The following is a 20,986-nucleotide window of genomic DNA, read 5'->3' on the forward strand; positions in this document are numbered from 1 at the left end:
TGGCACATCACTACTTTTCACATGGTCACACACTATGCACTTGGTCAGGTACACTGCTGCTACAGACAGAGAATGCCGATACACAGTCTCTCCAGCACTAGGTTTCGTCATTGTTACACTAAGGTCACTAGGGCATAGTTCGCACAAAGCAACTCTGTGTCATTGTACTTGGCAGGGCATGCATGCCCAAATTCACCGAATGATAACTAGTTGCAATGTGTGTGCGGAACATCAATCTGCTCTGCTGCAACATTTTTGCAGTGGGTTTGTCGCATCAGGAATGTGGCAACATACACACATTGGTTTCACAGGTCCATTCTCGAAGACATGATGGTTGGCGGTAGATGCATACAGTCGATTTCCTTTTGTAGTCCCCATGATATCCACCAGCACTAATGCAGGTACTGTATGCACTTTGTGTTCTATTTTTTGTCTCTAAAGTATTCCTGAGGTCCTTGTATCTGACAATGGGACCACAATTCATGCCCACTGATTTTCATCAGTTTTGTGCCCAACAACGACATACACCATGTAACTACTGCTCCTTTTCACCCTCAGTCTAATAGTGAAGCTGAACAGTTTGTTCAAACATTCGATCCACATATGAGAGCAAGCCTTTTCTTCTACCACTCCTTATGATGAAACAAGAAGTTGGCAGCAGAATTATTACACGGTCGTTGTCACCATACAATGTTGCAGCTTCTGCAGCCCCCACAGAAACAGGTTGTTCTGCTGAGTCAAAGTAAGTTTCAGCCACAGGATGAAGTTTTCTTTACAATTTTTGGCAAGAAATAGCACTGTGAACATGGTAGCATCACACAAGTTTTGGATCGTTCATTTTATGTCATTCACTGTTCCTCAGAACTGCATCGGCATCACTAGAACTAGTTGTGATGATCTTATGTCAGAGATTCTGTCACAGAATTTTTGCCCACAGTCACCACTGGAATCTGCAACAGCAGTCATTTTCACCTCTCTGCCTGTCGCGATTGGCGCCATCCACAGTGGTGCTGATGCAAACTGACGTTGCACCACCACTGCTGCTGTCGGTCCTGCAACCTGAACTGATATTCATGGAGGTGCCACCCCCAGATGACCTTCACAATGTTCCTAGAATTCCGCTTGCAGTCAACCTGCTCACAGCGTCCGCATCACTGGAAGCAGGTGTGCATCCTGTGGCCAGTTTTTCAGCTGGTGTTCCCTGTCGTTCACAAGGTGGATACTGGGGTGTGGACAGGGAGCTGCCATTGGCCATCGTTTCCTCACCTATATCCAAATTCAGGCCTGCCCCGTTGTTGTCACATGATACATCTTACACAATAACAGTGCAGAGGTTTGGGGAGGAGGAATGTGGTGTCATCTGAAGAATGAGGTTCCATGTCAAAGTTGGTACCTCACGATGGAACTGTAAGTAAGGACAATCACTGCCTGATGCAGCAATGAAAGAGACATTAGCATACACACACCCTCATGAAGTTCCACATGCCACTGCTGCTGGAAGACTACTTACATCACAAAACAGCCTACTCATCCATTCGGTAATCATCGCTTACTACATCAGCATCGTCTTCACTCATCCGATACAGCTGTGACCTAACAGACTATTAGTCAGACTGAATATCAAAATTTATAGTCAAGTGTACCTTTAAATGAGACTGTCATTCTGCACTGTATCAAGTGAAAACAGTTATACAATTCATTGACAGAAAAAGGTATATGACATTCCTGTGGATATGGATTGTTTCCGATATAAGTGTTTTATATTGGTCAAATAATAACAAAGTTATCTAATATTTTGTTTGTGTTGTAGTATCCACTTGGCCTCCTACAGAAGTAAATTTACACTTGCTACAACACACTACAAATTTGACGAGGATATCTCACGTGAGTTTTTGTCTGTCACTACAGCCTTCAGCATTAATATCCCCAAATTGCAAGAGTAATATATAAAAGTTCATCATTTTTTCATGCTCTGGTTCCAAGTGGAACATGGGAAGGAGCCACAAATAACTGCATAAATTATCCTTATTGTGAAATACATAGCAGCCTGCAAATTATTTGTGTAAGATGGATTATTACATTTCCTGATTCTGATCGCATATGTTAATATGTAATCAGATTGACAGAGCAACTCTGGAATTTACATACTACCTGTATTTCTCTGCCACTTTTTTTAAACTATATTGTGTATAAAACTTGCTGGCAGATTACGACTGTGTGCCAGATTGAGACTCAAACTCGAGACCTTTAATGTTTGCGGGCACGTGCTCTAGTACTGAACTACCCAAGCACAACTCACAACCTGTCCTCGTAGCCTTAATTTCACCAGTAATCTGTGAGGACAGGTCGTGAGCTGTGCTTGGGTAGCTTAGTGCTAGAGCACTTGCCCGCGAATGGCAAAGGTCCCCGAGTTCGAGTCTCGGTCTAGAACAGTTTTAATCTGCCAGGAAGTTTCACATCAATGCACATCCCGATACTGAGTGAAAATTTCATTCTGGAAGCATACTGAGTATAATTTTATCAAGAATTTTAAATGATTTATTTATCCTCCTTGGCATCTTTATACATCTATTCTCTCCTCAAATTTCTTTCACTGGTCCAATCTTTGAGCCACTATCGCCCTATACTTAGCTTTATTATATGTACCTATATTGTATTGCTATCAACCTTCTCTCATCAGGAAAGCACAAAGTAATTCAAATTAATATTACACTTCTTTGCAACAGCAATTAAATTCAGTGAAGCAACACTGTTTTAAATTACTTCAAGTAAAACACTTTTTTGTTTTTGAATGATATACACACCCTGACTGAGGTTTACACTGTTGTGTCAAAGAAATCGGAAAAACATTAATTTAAGAAGGCTATACTCATAAGATGCTTTGGAAATTTGCATTTTATTTCTTTAATGTCACATTTAACATATAGCTGCAAAATGTTCACCAGAGTCTTGTTATTCTCATAAAAGCTTAATATCCAAACCCACAGACTTCTAAAGTGTGAATAGGTGCATGGATTTGCTGTGGCATAAAAGTGTATCCTTGGATCAAGAATAACTACAGCTTTAATTTCCACATTCTTGCAAAATTTGTGCTTATTACCACAGGTTCTTCATGTTACACGGCTAATATACAAAACAGGAACTAATAGCACCAAAGTTGTGTCCTTGCCCATTTATAACCTGTGTTATTATGTATCCTGCTTTGGTAATTCCAGAGCAGAGTCCTGCATCAATAAAAATTAGATAATGACAAATAACAGAAGTATACATATATTTCTGACCAGTTGAACAGTCATATTACATATCAAAATATAAGTGATGCAAACAAAAGGTGAAAAGCAATATAAAACAATTACGTGTGGGAACAACACTCCACACAAAAATTCAACCATTCTACAGTAACACAAGCTACTAGCTAGTACCAAGCTAAAGCAGATAACATGTCACCAGTGACAAGATAATGACAAACTCTAAAAATGTCAAAGTATACAGATCAGTCACAAAAATCTAAAAAATATCTGTGCTCAAGTCTCGGTTAACTGTTGAAAAACATGGTAAATGCTTTGTTAGTATGCATTTTAAGGCTGAGTAAATATTAAATCCATAAATTTTATTAATGCACAAAATTATTTCTAAGTTATAAAAACAGATATGTATGAAGCAGAAAAATTCGTTAGTGCCAGTACAGCTTGCTTGCTACACATGAGACAAGTGGATCGTGGATCCATCATAACAGGTCATAAAATATATTATGATTACCAACATACATTACATGTTTCAAAAGGAGAGTTCACTTGTGAAAGCTACAAAATTATGAGGCAGAATTGCTGGCCAGTTCCTATTTTCAGGAAATGAAAAATTTTAGTACAGCCAGTAGACACATCTTTGTCTCCCTTGTTCTCACAACTGGCAGGTCACACTCATCCTGGGGTCTGAGAACCAATCATTCCTTTCTAACATTCAACTCCTGTCCCTCCATACCTCTTCCCTACCTGAGTAAGGAACCAATAGTTCAAAAGATAGGATAATTTTTTGTATTTTTGTGTGTATCTATATGCAGTACTAAAAATTTTAGTGCATCTTACTGGTCAGAAATTCCATCTCATAATATATGTTATATATCATTTTGTCACTAAAAACATAATTCTCTGAGCAGAGTTAAAACACGAGCTTTTGTATTTATGACTATTAAAAGGTATAACAATAATGAACCATGAAGTTAAAATTTGAATAACTATTAACATTTTTTACCAGTATGGTGAAATACACTGAATTTATTAAAAAAGAAATGGACAAATAATGAGCAAAATCTATAACATAAGAATATAGACTATGATTTTTCAGTCAAAAATAACTATTTTTTTCTTCCAGTTTCAGATTCATTCATCACAAATTATTTCTGAATAAAAGAAGCAACTAATATAAGATCACAGTGAGAAATCAGAGTATTTTCATCAGTCAGTTATTTCATTTTCAGTCATTTATAATATTTTAAATGCTCTACATATAACAAAAATTAAATTATGCAAGCCATTTCAGATCTAATGAATCCTGCAAGATATTTGTTAATTTTCTTGATAAATGTAGGAACATTCAGTTATTTTCATAATAAAACATGCCAAATTATGGACATGTTATAAGCTGTCATATCTTGTAAAATTTTCTCAAAATATGTTTGATAATTTACGTACATCTGCTTAGCAAAATCCTTACTTCATTTCTAAATAACAAGCAATAAACACATTACAAAACAAGAAACTGTGCATGTCTAGAATTTTGTTCACACTGAGAACTTATTTGCTTTGGTTTTGCTGCATAGTGGGGATTCTGCAACTTACTTTTCATTTATGTTTGTGGAATGCTCTATACAAAGTTTGTGCTTATAAACATATTCACACTCACTGAAATGAATGAGTATAAAATCAGAATAAGGGTCAGATCTGTTATTTAGTATATAGAAACAAAAGTTTAGGTGCACACATGTATACAAAGTATTATACATAAGGATATGTATGTTCAAGGACTATTTCATCTTTATCAGCATCATGGTCAAATAACTGGAAGATTCACGAGGTTCACTTAACACAGACTGGAAGGAAGGCTGTATAGAGGCCCTCCTCAAACATTCTTCTGCTCAGTTAAAAATATCTGCCAACAGATAGCTAGTAGTATGCAAGAAAGCAGAAAGAACTACACTTTAGAGAGCTTTCACAGTAAAGTAGTGATTATCAAGATGCCAGAAAAAACTTACTCTTCTCTTGTTTGTCCTACTTTCATGGAAAAACTAGCATGGTTAGTGAGCATAAAAAATGTGTTTGAAATATGGTATCACTGACAATATTAAAGTTTTTTATTGGCTCAAACAGTTGGTGAGCAGAATGTATGAAACTATGAAAAAGATAAAATGAAAACGGAAGGCCATGAAAGAGGAGAAAGAAGCAGTTAGAGATTTATTGTGACGCTGGCTTGACAAAAATAATTGAGGAAGGCTGATCTCCACATTTAAAAAAATGGAAAAGGAATATTAAGGGAGGTTGAAGTATTAGTTACAGGAAGGAACATTAGCATACAATAATTTTAATTTGTGGCTTAAGTTACAAGGTTTTTCTCCCAAATAATAAATAACAAATAATATTAACAAAATCTTGTGAAATATCAGGTTCAATTAGTACTCTGTAAGCCACACATGAAAAAATATTGTAGTTGCTGCAAGTGTGGTATTCATGGGCACACACTTCTTCAAATTTCTCTCACTACATATTTAAAAGATAAAATTAAGTAGCAATAACATACGATAAACTAACCACTTCTAACATGATGACTATTTCTCTATAAGAAACTATAACTTGCAAACAACATACACACACACATCATGAAACTATTTATTGGTGTCAAGAGGGATAAGATGCAACATATACCATATTTTCTCTGCCCCGTTTTCATTATTACTTGTAACATGGATCTGAGAGAAGCAGATTAATTTCAATTAAATTTTGCCTGTGAGTATGATGCATCAATTTGACGTCTAATATGTGTACTAGAACAGACAAACAGTTGTAACAGCAGCTCAACATAAGTAAATGAAAAGTTTTTTGATGCTGCCGTAAGTGTGAAAGGGAACATTTTACTAGTGTACCAGAAAAGGAAATGACAGAACAGCAGCAAAAAACAAATAGGGTTACATGATAACCTGAGGGTAAGGCTTAAGGGTAAAGTTCCTCAGTTTAATAAGTATTTATTTACTTTGTTTGATGAAATATTGATGAAGTTATATGGTACCTTACTTTAACAGTTTCACATTTGTGTATCATCATATTCTTTCATATTTGGTCTTTGCAACATTTATAAAACAATTTCCTAGCTTGAAAGAAAGTCTTAAAAATAATTTGTATACAAATATGTGAACAGTCTTGACTATGCTTGCATAAAAATACCAGTATGCACACTTTTAGCTTCTACAAAGCTGTTAATAATTAAAAATTCATTCTGTACACATGTAAAAGAAATAAAAAGCAGTAAATCTGTTAAGTTAGTATTCAAAGCAAATAAAAGTCTGAGATTCCTGGTATAAGAGTTTTCACTGATGTTTACGAAGTTATGTCAGATTATAAAAAGCTTGTCCCAACTACCAGATGATAAAAAATGAAAACATTTGTGCCATTTACAAGAGTATGGTATTGCATGTTAAACAAAAGATGTTAGCTATGTTAGTGTATCACATTCAGAGCAATACAAATTATTGTAAAAAAAAATGTTCTTCCTCTTTAAAATCATTGCTGAGGTGGTTGAAAGTTGTACACTGGATAACGTGGAGTGAACTCCTGAGATCCTTGCGTGTACTGGTTGTCAGATGCATCTCGAATATTTTTTGCACCACCAAAAGTCCCCTCAGCAAACATGGGTTGTGCTGTATTGAAAAGAAAAACTTGTTAGCTTTGTGATAAACATGGGAAGCTGCTAGCAACCAATAATCATTTTTAAAAAATTCTTAAGGAAGAGAGGAATAGTCCAAAACTGCCTAGTTACAAATTATCATTCTTGCTACACCTAGCACACATGCCACAATCTGTTAACTTTAAAATGTATAACACAAATATATGAAGAATCTGTCACACAGGAATCTACACTACCACACAAAACTAATAATGACTACAAAATGAGGCCCCAGAAGGAAAGCAAAAAAATCTGTACGATCCATCTGTGGATGGATTTGCAGTACACCTGAAATCAGTAACAGTTTGAACCATTAAACTTTTTAAAACCATACTTGCGCTGGTTGCTGTAGTAAACTACATACCTTAAAACTTTACTACAGTCGAGGTTCTCGTAGTGTATTTTTGACAAGACAGCAATTCACCACTTACAAATGTTATTTATAACATGGAGCTTTCTCAATCTTCATATGCATGACTTAATGAACATTGTAGAAAACAGATTTCAATTGCTACTCTGGTGATTTTCAGGAAGTATGAGGGAATATCAGAAAGCAATGCACTACAATTTTTTTCTTCCCTGGTATTGCAGTTGGAATGCTGAAATTTGATGACAATATAGTTTGAAGTTTGCGCTACAGAGGGTATTTTGTTTTTGTGAGCAGTTCTAGAAAAAGAACCCTGAACTACGAAACAAAAATGGTATGCATGTTATTGTCATCAACTTGTGAAGAACAGCGATGTGTAGTTCAGTATTTGTGGGCCGAAGGGCATAAACTGAGTGAAATTCACAAGGACATGTGTGGCATGTGGAGTGCCGACTGTATGGACTGTAACAATGTCTCCAGATGGTGTGCATTCTTCCAAGAGGACTGTGTGAAATTTACTGATTCGCCACATTCTGGGCAACCGGTTAACAGCTGCAACCTCACAGAATGTCAGAGCCACTGAGGCAGCAATTTTGAATAACTGGCGTGGGCAATTGTGACTCTTATCTTAGTAATTCAACATTTTCTATGGTACGGTGTACGATATTGCTCATGGCACACTGAAATTTCGTAAAGCAAGTGCTCGTTGGTTGCCTAAGAGCCTGACTGACAACCACAAGGGCCACTGAATGACAAGCCTGTTTCACTTAATGTGTTACATCATGTTTCTGAAAGGAATCGTTACTAGTGATGAGTTGTGAGCCAAAAACCAAGCAGGTCTGTGTGGAATGGAATCGTGCTGGTTCCACATTACAAAAAAAATTCTGAATTACTCAACTTGTTAGGAAAGTGCTTGGGATAGTATTGTGAGATCTGCATGGTGAGTTACTGGTGGACTTGGCTGAATGTGGAACCATTGTGAATGCTGCAGCCTATATTAAAACTTTGGTTGTGTTGTGCCTTTCGTGATGAACGCCAGAATATTATTGCTGATGGTGTGAAACTTCTTCATGACAATGCTCACCCCCATGCTGCTTCTGTTAGTGAGGAAATCACCAAACTTTGGTGAGAGGTAATATAGCATTCACCACACAGTACGGATCTTACATCGTTGGACTTTCATCTGTTTCGTCCCATGAAGAAATTTCTGGCCCTCCAATGCTTTGTGATAGATGCAGAAGTGAGATAAGCAGTCTGAAGATGGCTATACTCCAATTACATGGATTTCTACAAACAGGGCATGTTGAAACTGCGACCACAACGGCAAAAATATATTGAGAATGTTGGTGACTACGTAAAAAATGTAGTAAAAGATGTAAGTTGATTTGTGATTTTATTTGTTTTGTTACGTATTAAACTTTTTGATAGTAAAATTACTGTGCATTCAACTTTCCCTCATACAAGAAAATTTTCTCAGATGGCATATTACAAAAACAAACGAATGAAGTACTGAAAAATCAGATACTCTGAGTTTCTATGAAGTTGTCATTCTAGCTAAGCAGTTTGCAGTGGAAGCTTTTGATGCTAAGAAGTGTAAAACTGGAGTTCAGGCAGTTAACTGCACTCAAGACACAATGATTTGCACTAAGGTTCTTTGAATTATGTCTTTGCTGAGAAATAGATACACAATTTACAGATTTACTGCTCACCAACAAGCAGTTGCCTCAGTAGTAACCACAAAACTAATGAGATTTAATGAAGATGGGTTGCACAATTCACACTGATATACATCACGGTCATTAACTCATGGCAACCATAATAAATGGGTATATCTGAACAGAAATATGAGAGTTCACTGAAATTGTATATCTTAAAAGTACATGAAACAAAAAAGTTAAAATATTGATATAGTTGCTAAAGAAATTAAAAGAAGCGTTGAAGAAAATAATGAAAAGACAATAGTTTAATTTTCAAGCAAAATCATATTGTGGACAATGGGTAAAGAAGACAAATGTATAATTATCACTCACAGCAACTAGGGTAAAAATATTAAAAAAATAAACTATGAAATCGCCAACTTTCAAAAATACAGACCGTTTCTTTATGAAAGGAAAGACAAGGATAATACAGGTTAGGCAAGTAAGTGTTAAAGAAAAATTGCTCCAAACTGAGGACTAGGAGAAGTGTAAGAAAAAAAAATGACTCTGGAGCTGGATAAAAAAAAAAATTCAAAATTAGGTCAATGTGACATGCATTATATCATCACTGGACAAAGATATGATAGGAAATTGACTATGATCTCCCTGAATGATTTATGGTGGCATTCCTCTGGGGTGATTAGGATAACTGCAGTAAATAAAAATAAGAATACCAGATGATGATTTGGGCCCATTTCTTCAGAACAACCCAGCACCGTTACCACTGTTCCATCTTGCCTGTTTAATTCCTATCAAACTCTTACATATTGTAGATTCTCTACTGATTCACAAAATAAGCAGTAGCTATTCTACCTATTTGTTGGCTGGGTTATCATATGAAATGCACTGCATTAAATTAGTTATCACTTCTATTGACTGTTTCTAGAAGAATATGTATACTGAAAACCTACAGCAGACTTCTCAGTTTTCTTAAATACATGTTTGACTTGTAAATTTATTGTATCAACATGCAGTTACAAATCTTTCAATGGATGGCAATCTATCATGTAAATAAAAATTAAAAATTGCACAGCAGAAGATAAGAGACCAATAAATAATCATTCATCTGGATACTAAAGACAATTAAGGCAACAGATGCAAAGAGAAATGCTGAACATTATTTCCATACAGATTTGTTTCTTTTTGACTCTCCACCAAATTTCCATTACAATTTAATATATAAACCCTTTGTCCTTTCCTCAAACAAATTTATTCTACACAATAAAGAGAATAATTCAACAGTTCATGTCGTGACAAATGAAGTCACATATGCTGAAGTTTAGATCATCAACTTTAAAAAACCAGATAAGCCATAGGAAAAGAAAACAGTTTTGAGGGACATAAGCATAATTTTATGTTGACTTACTTAATTAACTCCTCAGACTGAAATGTACTGATTTTATTTTATTTCAGATCTTCAATTTCAGGGCATCCTGTCCCACCAGCTGATGTGCCTGAGAATTCAAGTACATCAACAGAAAATTTGGTATGTCTATTGCAGAAATCTGTCTATAAAGCTTGTCCACATTCACATCAAATACCATCCTCTTTCCACTGCACCACCAACAGATAGACTCTTACCACCTTGATGCCTTATTAAAGAATGTCATATGTTTATAACACAAGAGCAGTATCCCACCCTCAGTTCCATCCTTCAGGGATTGTTTCATTAAGGAAGTGAGATCTGTGGGCAGCATCAGAGAGTTCACTAACATTTATATAACCAAAAAATTTATATTTTGTAGTGGTCATGTCACAACAAGCCGAACAGCATTTTATTTTTCCAGTTAAAAATAACTTTTTAAAGAAGTGTATGTGACCATATTTATTGACAGTAAAAATGAAACATGAATTTCAACATTTTATTTTAATAAATAGGCAGCAGTTAAGGAGGCACACCATTGTTCTAACTTTCATTTGAAACAAATAATGGAAGACCCCAGATGAAATAACAGTGTTAATCATGAGAGAGTGCTACTCACCACATAGAGGTGTGCGTGTGTGTGTGTGGGGGGGGGGGGGGGGGGGGTGCATGCAGGAGCAGGGGAAGGGGGGGGGGGGTCTCTATGTCTGATGAAAGACTTTGTAATATAACTGAAAATCTAACACACTACTATTACACGTGATTTTCTGGTGTTCAATACCTCCTCCCTCTGGTGAGTAGCAATCTATCCCAATGCATACTGTTATTTGATTTGCAACTTTCTATATTCTTGCAGATGCCAGAACACTGTGGATATAATACTGGAAGCTACTCACGCAGTGTAGGGTACAGAGCTCCACCAGGGGCAGCAGGTGGTCCTGGTTGAGGGGGCCCACTTGGAGGAACCCAAGCACCAGCACCCCCAGTAGGGGGTGGTGCAGATGGGCTGACATTTGGGCCAGGGCCCCACTGTGGATTCTGAGGTTGTCCTCCAGGTGACACTGCAGGACCTGGAAAGCAAACAGTTTCAATTTAGCCAATTTCACAGCTAATATAAAATTCCCGACACACAAAAGACTTACTGAATGGATCATAATCGCAACCTGCAGCAGAAAATCATTTGACAGCTAATATTGGACAAAAGCCTCCTCTACACTTTTCCAAGAATTACAGTCGTGAGCTGTACATAGCCATATTGTCCTTGTATGTTTTCTAACATCATCAACCAACCCTATGCTTACTTCGCCATCTAGGACTTCTCTTAACTATTTCAATCTAGAAAACAACTTCCTTGGTCCATCAACCTTATCCACATGTCCTGCCAAATTCTAACTAATCTTCATTAAAGTCTGTGCTGCAGCTCAGGTGTTATAGTCCTTTTCTATGCACTTGATCACGACTCACTGCCTCTTATATTTGGCAAGCAGTGATCTATTCTCATACAGTTTTCTATCTGAGGGGTAAAAAGCTTCACTTCTGCAAAGTAGCCAGCAACCTACATATATTTCCATTTATACACACTGACCCTAAAGTCCATTAACATTTGAAAATGGATGAATTCACAGAATAATGTAGGCAGAGGGGTAAAATTTAACACACGTGCCTGAAATGACATGGCATCTTCCAGAACCACAGAACAGTGCAAAAACTGGCCAACATATAGATACGGGCAGCAACACGCTGCATGAGAATTGTGTATCAAATGAGCTGTAGTGAGAGAATGTGCTGTAATGAGGGAGGGAGTCAGATGCGCCACAAAGTGTGGAATGCTGACTTGGACAACCAGACACAAGTGCTACTGCTGCTCGGACAGTCGAGGATGAAATGCAGACTTCAGCAGGTTGATCTCCACATGCACTCACTCATGAAGTCGCACATTGCACCACCATTCCACACATTAGGGTGTACCCTCCAATGCTATCTGTACAAAGTCCAGTGTCATTATGAATTGTTAGCCACTGATCTTGTAACACAGAAGCATTTGCAATGTGGGCACTACAAAAAAAGGTTGTCTAACATGTTGTAGACAGACAAAGCCCATTCCACAATCCCAGGATCTGTCAACATCCACAACTAAAGAATTTGGGCTACTGAAAATCTTAGAACTGTTGCGGAACATCCCACTGAATGACGAGAAAGTCATTGCGTGGTGTAAATTTACCGCATCAATCATGATAGAATTCATTTTCTTCAAGGAAATGTGGGGTGCTACTTTTCAGACTGTTAGCACACAGGTACAAAATCACATCATCCAAAGCCTGGCTGATAAACACTTGTTGGAAGGTACGGCTTTTATGGAGAATGGGTCTCCACTCCATATTACTACAAGTGTGAAAGATACCTTGCACACATCATTTGGTGAGGACTGTGTGCTGAGCCACAATTTCCATCACACCTGGCCTCCCACAACCCAGCCCTCAATCTAGGCAATTATCAGTTGTGGGGTTACCTGGATCTGGAAGTTGTCTGACCTCATTACAGATGCTAAAAGACAACATCCGATGCAATCTCTCACCACATCTACTGATATGCTATACAGTGTTGTTCACAACACTTTCGCTCGACTATAGGGATTGTTGATGAATGACGGTCAACATGTTGAGCACTTATTATCACGAACATCATTTTTGCTAAAAAAAATTGTTATTCTAAGTATTGTTTTTGTGTCATATGAACTGCAATCTGTTGATCATTTTGTACACTTCTTTGATTTCAATAAAACATCATGTCATTTCACACACGAGTGTCAAAATTTACTTTTCTACGTACATTATTATATGAAGCAACCATACAGGTTAGGGTCCAAGGTGTCAACCCTGCAGCCATTCACCTTGGTGTGCCCTGGTTTGCGGGTAATTTATCGATACATAGTGGCATTAAATTTCTAATTCTTTGCAAGTCATTTTAATCGCTGTATTACCTTTTTCATTTGCACTTATTTTTTCTCCTTATCATTCTGTTTTCCTTTGGAATCTTTGTGCATTTGATTTTAATTATTTTTATTTATCTACCACAATATTTATAGATTTAAAAATGCCGATTTGTTGGCTAAAAAACAAAAGACAAAATAATTTATTTATATTGGCTGTGCATTGGCATCATCAAATAAGTATTTTTCATTATGTACAACACGTGCATCCTTTTGGGTGGTAATTGTCATATGAACACTAAAACACAAATGCCTGTTGCACTTTGGACAAAGTAACACAAGACGAAATTTTAAACGAAAGAATGGATTACAAATAAATGTGCAAAATGAGGAACTGAAATAATGACTGCAATAATATGGATGAAAATCTAAGATGAGTGGGCAGAAAAAAATTAAATCAAAAATAATACAGAAAGTGATTAAGATGATGTGACAAAGGGATACAAATTTTAAAAAATTGCATTTAAACCAGTTTACTAAATACAAAATATGATCAAAGTAATTTTGATAACTGTTTATAAATAAAAAAAATTGAAGTATCTGACAAGGTTCAAACCCGTAATCTCCTGCATGGCAGGCTAACACGCTAACTCCTACACAATAGCACCACTTTATGAACACCTATCAATTTTAAGGCTCTAGCACGTAACTCAAAATTACGAATTTTTTTTTTTTTTTTTTTTTGTTGATTATTCCCAAGCGAGGGCCTACCATGGTGAATAGCTACAGGGTGAGATACCAGGCACTCTAATGTACATTACCATACAGATCGTTAAAAAACTTGATCCCACCCATGAGGACCTCTCCTTATCTGTAGGCTAGATTAACACAGAAGATGACGTATTGAGGTAACAGTTGTTTCGGTAAAGGAAGTTTACATCAGAATCATCTGTACCACTGTCACATATTCTCCACATCAAATCACATGTAATGACAAAGGCCTGTCACAGTTGTATGGCATACATTAAAAGGTCTAAGATTTGCCTGTTGCAAGGCAAATGTTGGACTTACCCTACCAAGATATTTATTATAATGTATTTTTTTGTAGACTTGAAAATGGAACTTGTATCAAAACTAGTCTTCACTAAAGCATTATTTACTAAAAATGGCATATGGTGGTAACATGAATTTCTTCACGTAACAGAGTTAAGATTTTCATAATGTGCGCACCAACCTAAGTTTGCTCTCCAAATCTATGCACTTGGAACTCTCACCGCACACACTCAAACAAACAACAGAAAAAGTTGATTATTAATCATAGCAATTCAGTTCATAGCATGTAACATCAATCACTGTACATCACTCATCTTTATTGTGCCATGAAGGAGTGAGGTATTCAGCCATAAAAATCTTTCCCCACTTACTAGGAGATAAAAAGAATCTAGAAATAATACAATTAACTTCAAACACAAATTGGAATCATATTCACTTAAAAATTCCTCCTAGTTGAACCTAAAAAAAGGAGAGGCTTGAGATAATCATGTGAAGCAAATTGCCATAATCTTCGCTAACAAAGTGTATCATAATGTTAAATGACACATTCCTCATCATGAGAGAGATCACAATTATGATCCACATAACATCAAACCACTAACAAATACTCACCTGGAGGTGCAGGGCCCCACTGTGGTTGTGCAAACCCTCCTGGGGATTGGTGACCTGCAGGTCCATACTGTGGATGGTGGTCACCACTCGGGTCAGTGGGTGGGCCATCTGGAATGATTGCTCCATTGTTCTCACTATCTGGTTTCTGCAATGGAACAGGTGACTGGTAGGATGCCAGTGGGATGCTTCCAAGTATGATAGGTGTCTTTACTGTCAAGTTTCTATGATAGAAACCCGCCACTTTGCATTCAACCTGTAAAATTAAGAAAAAGTACTCTTAACTAAAATCCAGTAAATTGGTTCCTTCGGAAAAGGGAAGTATACAACCAGGAATGTATGTATACCTGAAGAGAAAAAAAAGGACTAGTTGCACGTTCCATGGATTATTTGAATGCATATTTAAATGGCATGAATGCATATTTAAATGGCATGGAATAAGACAGTTTAGAGACAGTCAGTTTTCAAATTTAGGTTAGGTGTATGTCACATATTTTTCAGCTAGAGCTGCAAGTATCAAGTACTGAAAAAAGGAGCATGCAGCTTTTATCTGATGTCAAGACTAGTCAATTCCTCACAGTTACTGGACTGCTATGTCAAGTGCAGCATATTTTGTCAGGAATGGTAGCCCATGTCATATCCATCCAACTATCGATCATGAGTGGCCTTCATAATGGCAATAGTTGAAACCTCATTTACGAGCAAAAGTTATATACTTAAAGTGACAAAACACACAATGCACAGATTTTTTAAAGAAGAAGGATTAACGAATGCATAAAGTAACCACTGACATCACACATTTCAGTATACAAAGCATAAATAACGATTGTTAATAATATGTATAACTCTGATTTACAACCATAAATTAAAAAAAAAAGAAAGAGAGGAAAAGTAAAGAAAATCAAGACACACACAGACATCCAACAGTGTTCATGCAGTAGGCCTGCAAATGACTGTTGCTTCACAGTTGATATCAGACATTATCTGCAAAGTTAATTTAATGCTCAACATATAAAAAAATGATAAATTGATCATTCTTATTTCAAACTATCCTGCACTTCAACATAATATCAAACACCTGACAAACAATTTCATTTTTATCCTTACATAACAAAGAATTTAATGAAAGTATTTATGAATTACAACAATATAAGAAAAGACAGATTGCTACTTACCGTAAAGAAGAAACATTAAGTTGCAGACAGGCGCAGTTAAAAGACACTTACAAAAAGCTTTCGGCCACAGACTTCATCAGTAAAAGAGAGACACACACAATACATACATGCAAGCAAGCACACCTCAAGCACACATGACTGCCAACTCCAGCATCTCGAGCCAGAATGCCACTGAATATGATGTGATGTCATCAAATACGATGAGAACAATCCTACTACCAAATTGTTCATAACAACTCTGTCTTTGCCCTACCCTCCTATTAACAATGAATCCTATCCCCATTATACCATTTTCTGTTGCTGTTGATATTACCAATACTCATCTGACCCGAAATCCCTATCTTCTTTCCATTTCACATCATTGAGTCCAAGTATACCTCGATTGACCTTAGCAGTTCCCTTTTCAGATTTTCTAATTTCCCTACTACATTTGAACCTCTGACATTCCTACCCACAACTTGTAGACTGTTACATTTTCATTGGTTATTCAATCTTTTTCTCATGGTCATCTTCCCCTTGGCAGTCCCCTCCTGGAGATCCAAATGGTGGGCTAGCCTGAAATCTTTTGCCAGTGGAGAGATCATCAAGGCACTTTTTTTCATCCTGCAGATACACAATATGTGTCTTTAATGCAGTGGTTTCCATAGCCCTCTGCATCCTTATGCCATTGATCACTGCTGATTCTTCTGCCTTTTAGGGGCAGTTTATCACCCCAAGGGCAAGAGAGTGCCCTGACCTACTGTCCATTTCCACCCTCTTTGACCAGGTTGCTGGCAGAATGGGGGCAACTTCTTATGCCAGAAGTCTCTAGCCACTGTTGCTGATAACTTTTATTCAAAATTCAATCAGTGGTGTGGTTTGAAACTGGGACCGAGGACATTCTGATTGTTAGTCAAAGAAGCCACCCCTAGACCATGGGTGCATCTTTGCCATCACTCATAAGATTTTAATAAATCCATACCTGTTCAGGGAAGTGCACTCAGAGAGAACTTTGAAAAATCTTTCTCAAGAGCAAAAAGGTAATGCGAGGGCCTGTCTCAATATTTTTGGTCTGATTGAAGATAACACACAATTACCAGTGAGGTTTACAAATACGATCCAGTAACAAAGCACCAAAGCTTAGTGATGTACTTCAATCTGGCCACAGTTGAAACATATGAGAATGAGCCAAAAAATAGTATGCAACCACACACTGATTATCCATTAATAAGGTGTGACTCAAGATGAAACGATAAACCAGCATTTTTACTGAGGAGTATTTGACGGGTCTCAATATAGTGTCACTTGTAACAGATCAAGCATCATACACAAATGCTTCCTGTGCCAAAAAAGTTCATCCTGTCACACTTTGTTCTTGTTTAATGAATGATTATGAATGTTCTTGTGTTCCTTAGTCCTCAATATTAATCAGATATTCCATGTGATTTCCTTCTCCTGCTGAAACTCATAAAGCACCTGAAAAGACAATTTCTTAACAACAAGCCAGTTGAGAAAAATTTCAATTCTAGAACACCAGAAGTGTTATGTGGAATGGACTGCCTGTTAAAGGCTGTGAAATTTCACAATGGGACAGTCTATAAAAGCAAACTGCATTTGTAATTTACACTGCATAATAACCTAGTAAAATAGTCTCATACTTTATTTTCAGACGTCATGCACAATAAATTTTACATAAGGAACAAGACAACTTACTCTTAAATCATATTCCAGGTCAATGATATTACAGTTGTTAAGATTAGATGGTGGTAATGGTGGGATTGTGATTTGTTCACACCAAGTGTTGGAGCCACCACCTGCTACTGAGCCGAAATTCTGCTCAGCTATTGTAACTTTGTCCTTGCGCTCAGTCCTCTGTGGCGATGTGGCCTTAAATGTTACAACCTGCAACATAATCATCATATAGAGTCATTACTTAGTATTATAACAGGGCAGTGACAGAACACTGGAAGATCTAGTACTGCAAACAAAGTTTACTGTCTTAAGTTTACATAACAGACATGACTTTTTGCGCTATATTCTGTCTTCCAATAGACAGTATTACAATTACTGACAGTGACTGTATTTCTATTCAGAGAAGACTCTTTTGAAGTGTGGTCTGGAATGATAGCTATTGTTATTTACACTGCAGGAGCTGGAATTATTTGTCTACTGGTGAACAGAAGCAATTAAAAACACATTGCACCTGCCACAGCAACGCGTAAGGTGTAGGCCAACAGATAAGCCATTTGAGATGAGGAATGGGATCAGGGTCCTATGTAAGGAATGCACTGTAAAGAGCTGGTAACTGGTAAAAGGAGTAGTGGTTCACAAGTGCAAAAATCCATTTAGGGAACAAAAGCAGATTCCTGCCCCTTGATGAACAATGTAAACTAACAAAATATTCCCCGATTTCCAGACGCATAAGGTGGTTAAAATTCCACGAGCTTTCGATAAATCTCTTCCCGTCCACTGTCAAAGAGTAAATGACTTCCATGTCACCATGGCCTCATCATTAATAGTCGCACTGCTGGCTGTGACATCACTTGTGCCTGCCGAACATTGTAATGTTCTCGTCGCAAGTCTGTCACGCCTACTACAACCATGCTATGGCCAGGTCGCAGTGTGTACTGACCTGTGAACTGCCTAGCTCACTGATGTGTTTCCAAATATTTTTATTTCTATAGCTTTTTTCATAAAGATACCCGAAAATTCGTGGGTCATCATAATGACAGATTTTTCAACGAACATAATCTGTTGTCAATTTTCTAAAGTGTGTTCTGCCAGTCTGATTTTTCAGGATAGCGTAAAAGCACCTCTCATGTTCCGTCCAGCGTTGCTCCACAGTGTGCATTGTTTGCCCAATGTAGTAGCAGCCACACTGAGACGGTATCTCGCACATTCCAGGTGTTCTGAACCCTAACTCATCCTTCACAGGGATTTTTTTGGGTGGGAGGACCTTAACACTGATGGAATAATGTGTGTCTTCAGGAGTTGGTTAATCTTTCCCAACACTGTGCCATAGAAAGGTAACAACTCCCAATAATGTGCTACAGAAAAGCAATAATGGAAGTTTCTTGGTCACTTCTTTGGTGGCGTTTTCACTGTGCGTCTCACCAGAAATGTTCTGTGATACCTGGCAGTGACTATCCATTTTTCCAGAAGAATCTTCTGAGGTGGCTTAGTTCTAGTGACAGGTTTTAGGCATTATGAGACAACTTTAGCATGTTGCATGAGGGTGGTCAGAATGCTACATTTCTGTGCCGGATGATGGTGGCTGCAAGTGTCCAGGTACTGATCCATGTGTGTAGTTTTCATGTAGATACTGTGGCTGAGGTGCTCATAGGTTTTCCAGCAAACGAGTACATCAAGAAGGAGCAACACACCTCCTACTTCTACTTCCATAGTAAACTTGATGTGGTCAGGAATACCATTCAGGTGTTTTAAGAATTCTCCCAGTTTTTCATGTCCCATGTTCAGACGACAAAAGTGCTGTCAACATAACAACAAAAATAACTTGTATTATCTGGAGCCATGTCGAAGGTGATGTCTTTAAATGTCTCCATAAAAATAATGTGGAACATACTAGTTGGAATAAAAGCATACAAGCAATGAAGATAAAAAACCATTGTGTAGTCGAGGCCTGACCTTTCGATAGGCACATAAACAAGACTGAAAGTAAGTTTTTGGATGATGTCCTCCTTCAGAGCTAACTAGTACTGAAAATGCATGCACACACAAACAGAGAGAGAGAGAGAGAGAGAGAGAGAGAGAGAGAGAGAGAGAGAGACCTGGCTCTACCAAATACACAGTGTCGCAGCCAACTTCATTGCACCAGCACTACAATTCACCTAGAGTGAGAGATTGTACCTGGTGGAGCGAGTGATGGAAGAAATGAAGTGGAGAATGCAAGGGAGGACTGAAGGGCAGAATGGTTGACAGATGGGAGGGAGAGATGGATAATGTACAGAATAGTGCTGGTGAGCATGTACTGGCACAGGCATTGGAAGTTGTGTACAGTGCACAATGATGTAAGGAGAGGCCTGTGAGAGGGACATAGAATACAGAAGTGGGGGACAACAGAGAAGTATTGTAAGAAAATGCAACACCTAGAGCCATCCTTATGCTGCCATTTATTGAGTGGCTAACAGTTTCAGTGCTTCAATGCACCGTCTTCAGGCCTTAGTTGATGCTGAAGGGGTTAACACCATATGTATGCATGATGCATCGGCGGCCAACATAACTGGTGTACACAAAGTACCTGCAAGTGTGATGTCGTCTCTTCAACCATCAACTGTCAACAATGAATTGACAGTTGATGATTGAAAAGACAACATCATAGTTACAGGTAGTCTGCGTACACTGGTTATGTTGGCCACTGATGCATAGTGTATATGGATGGTGTTAACCCCTTCAGCATCAACTAAGGCCAGAAGATGGTGCACTGCAGTGACGAAATGTAGCCACACAATAAATGACATCATAAGGATGGCTGCAGGTGTTTCATTTTCTTACAATAGCGAATGACTGTAGGCCCAGTGCTCCAGTCAGAAGTGCAACAGAGAAGGGTTTGAGCGAAGACTGAGTGATGTGGATGAAGTGTGGGGGAAGGAACAAAGGGGCATGAAAACAGTTGGAGGTGGATGTTGGAAAGGGACTGGTGGAGACTGAGGCCAGGTGTATTGTGGGACTGAAGAATGTATTGTGAAGACAATTCCCAACTAAGTAGTTTGGAGATGATGATATTTGGAGGAGTAATCACGTTAGTGAAGCAGCCACTGAAGCCAAGCAAGTTGTGTTCAGCTGCATATTCTGCCACTTGGTGCTCAATTCTGCTCTTGGTCACAATTTGGCAGTAGCCATTCACTCAAGTGGGCTGCTGAT

General features: G+C 37.7%; 1 protein-coding gene across 1 annotated transcript in view; it reads right to left on the reverse strand.

Annotated features, from left to right (window-relative positions):
* Positions 1–3,254: 3,254 nt before the first annotated feature.
* The window catches only part of LOC126095719 (arrestin domain-containing protein 17), a 58,531-nt gene continuing 40,799 nt past the window's right edge, over positions 3,255–20,986 (reverse strand). The window contains exons 5-8 of the mRNA XM_049910472.1: positions 17,819–18,007; positions 14,955–15,207; positions 11,257–11,430; positions 3,255–6,907 (exon numbers count right to left, since the gene is read on the reverse strand). Of these exons, the coding sequence (XP_049766429.1) occupies positions 6,771–6,907; positions 11,257–11,430; positions 14,955–15,207; positions 17,819–18,007 (753 nt within the window). The 3' untranslated portion in view covers positions 3,255–6,770. The remainder of the gene's footprint in view (positions 6,908–11,256; positions 11,431–14,954; positions 15,208–17,818; positions 18,008–20,986) is intronic.

Source organism: Schistocerca cancellata, chromosome 8 (genome assembly GCF_023864275.1).
Source record: "Schistocerca cancellata isolate TAMUIC-IGC-003103 chromosome 8, iqSchCanc2.1, whole genome shotgun sequence".
In the NCBI taxonomy this organism is placed as follows: domain Eukaryota; kingdom Metazoa; phylum Arthropoda; class Insecta; order Orthoptera; family Acrididae; genus Schistocerca; species Schistocerca cancellata.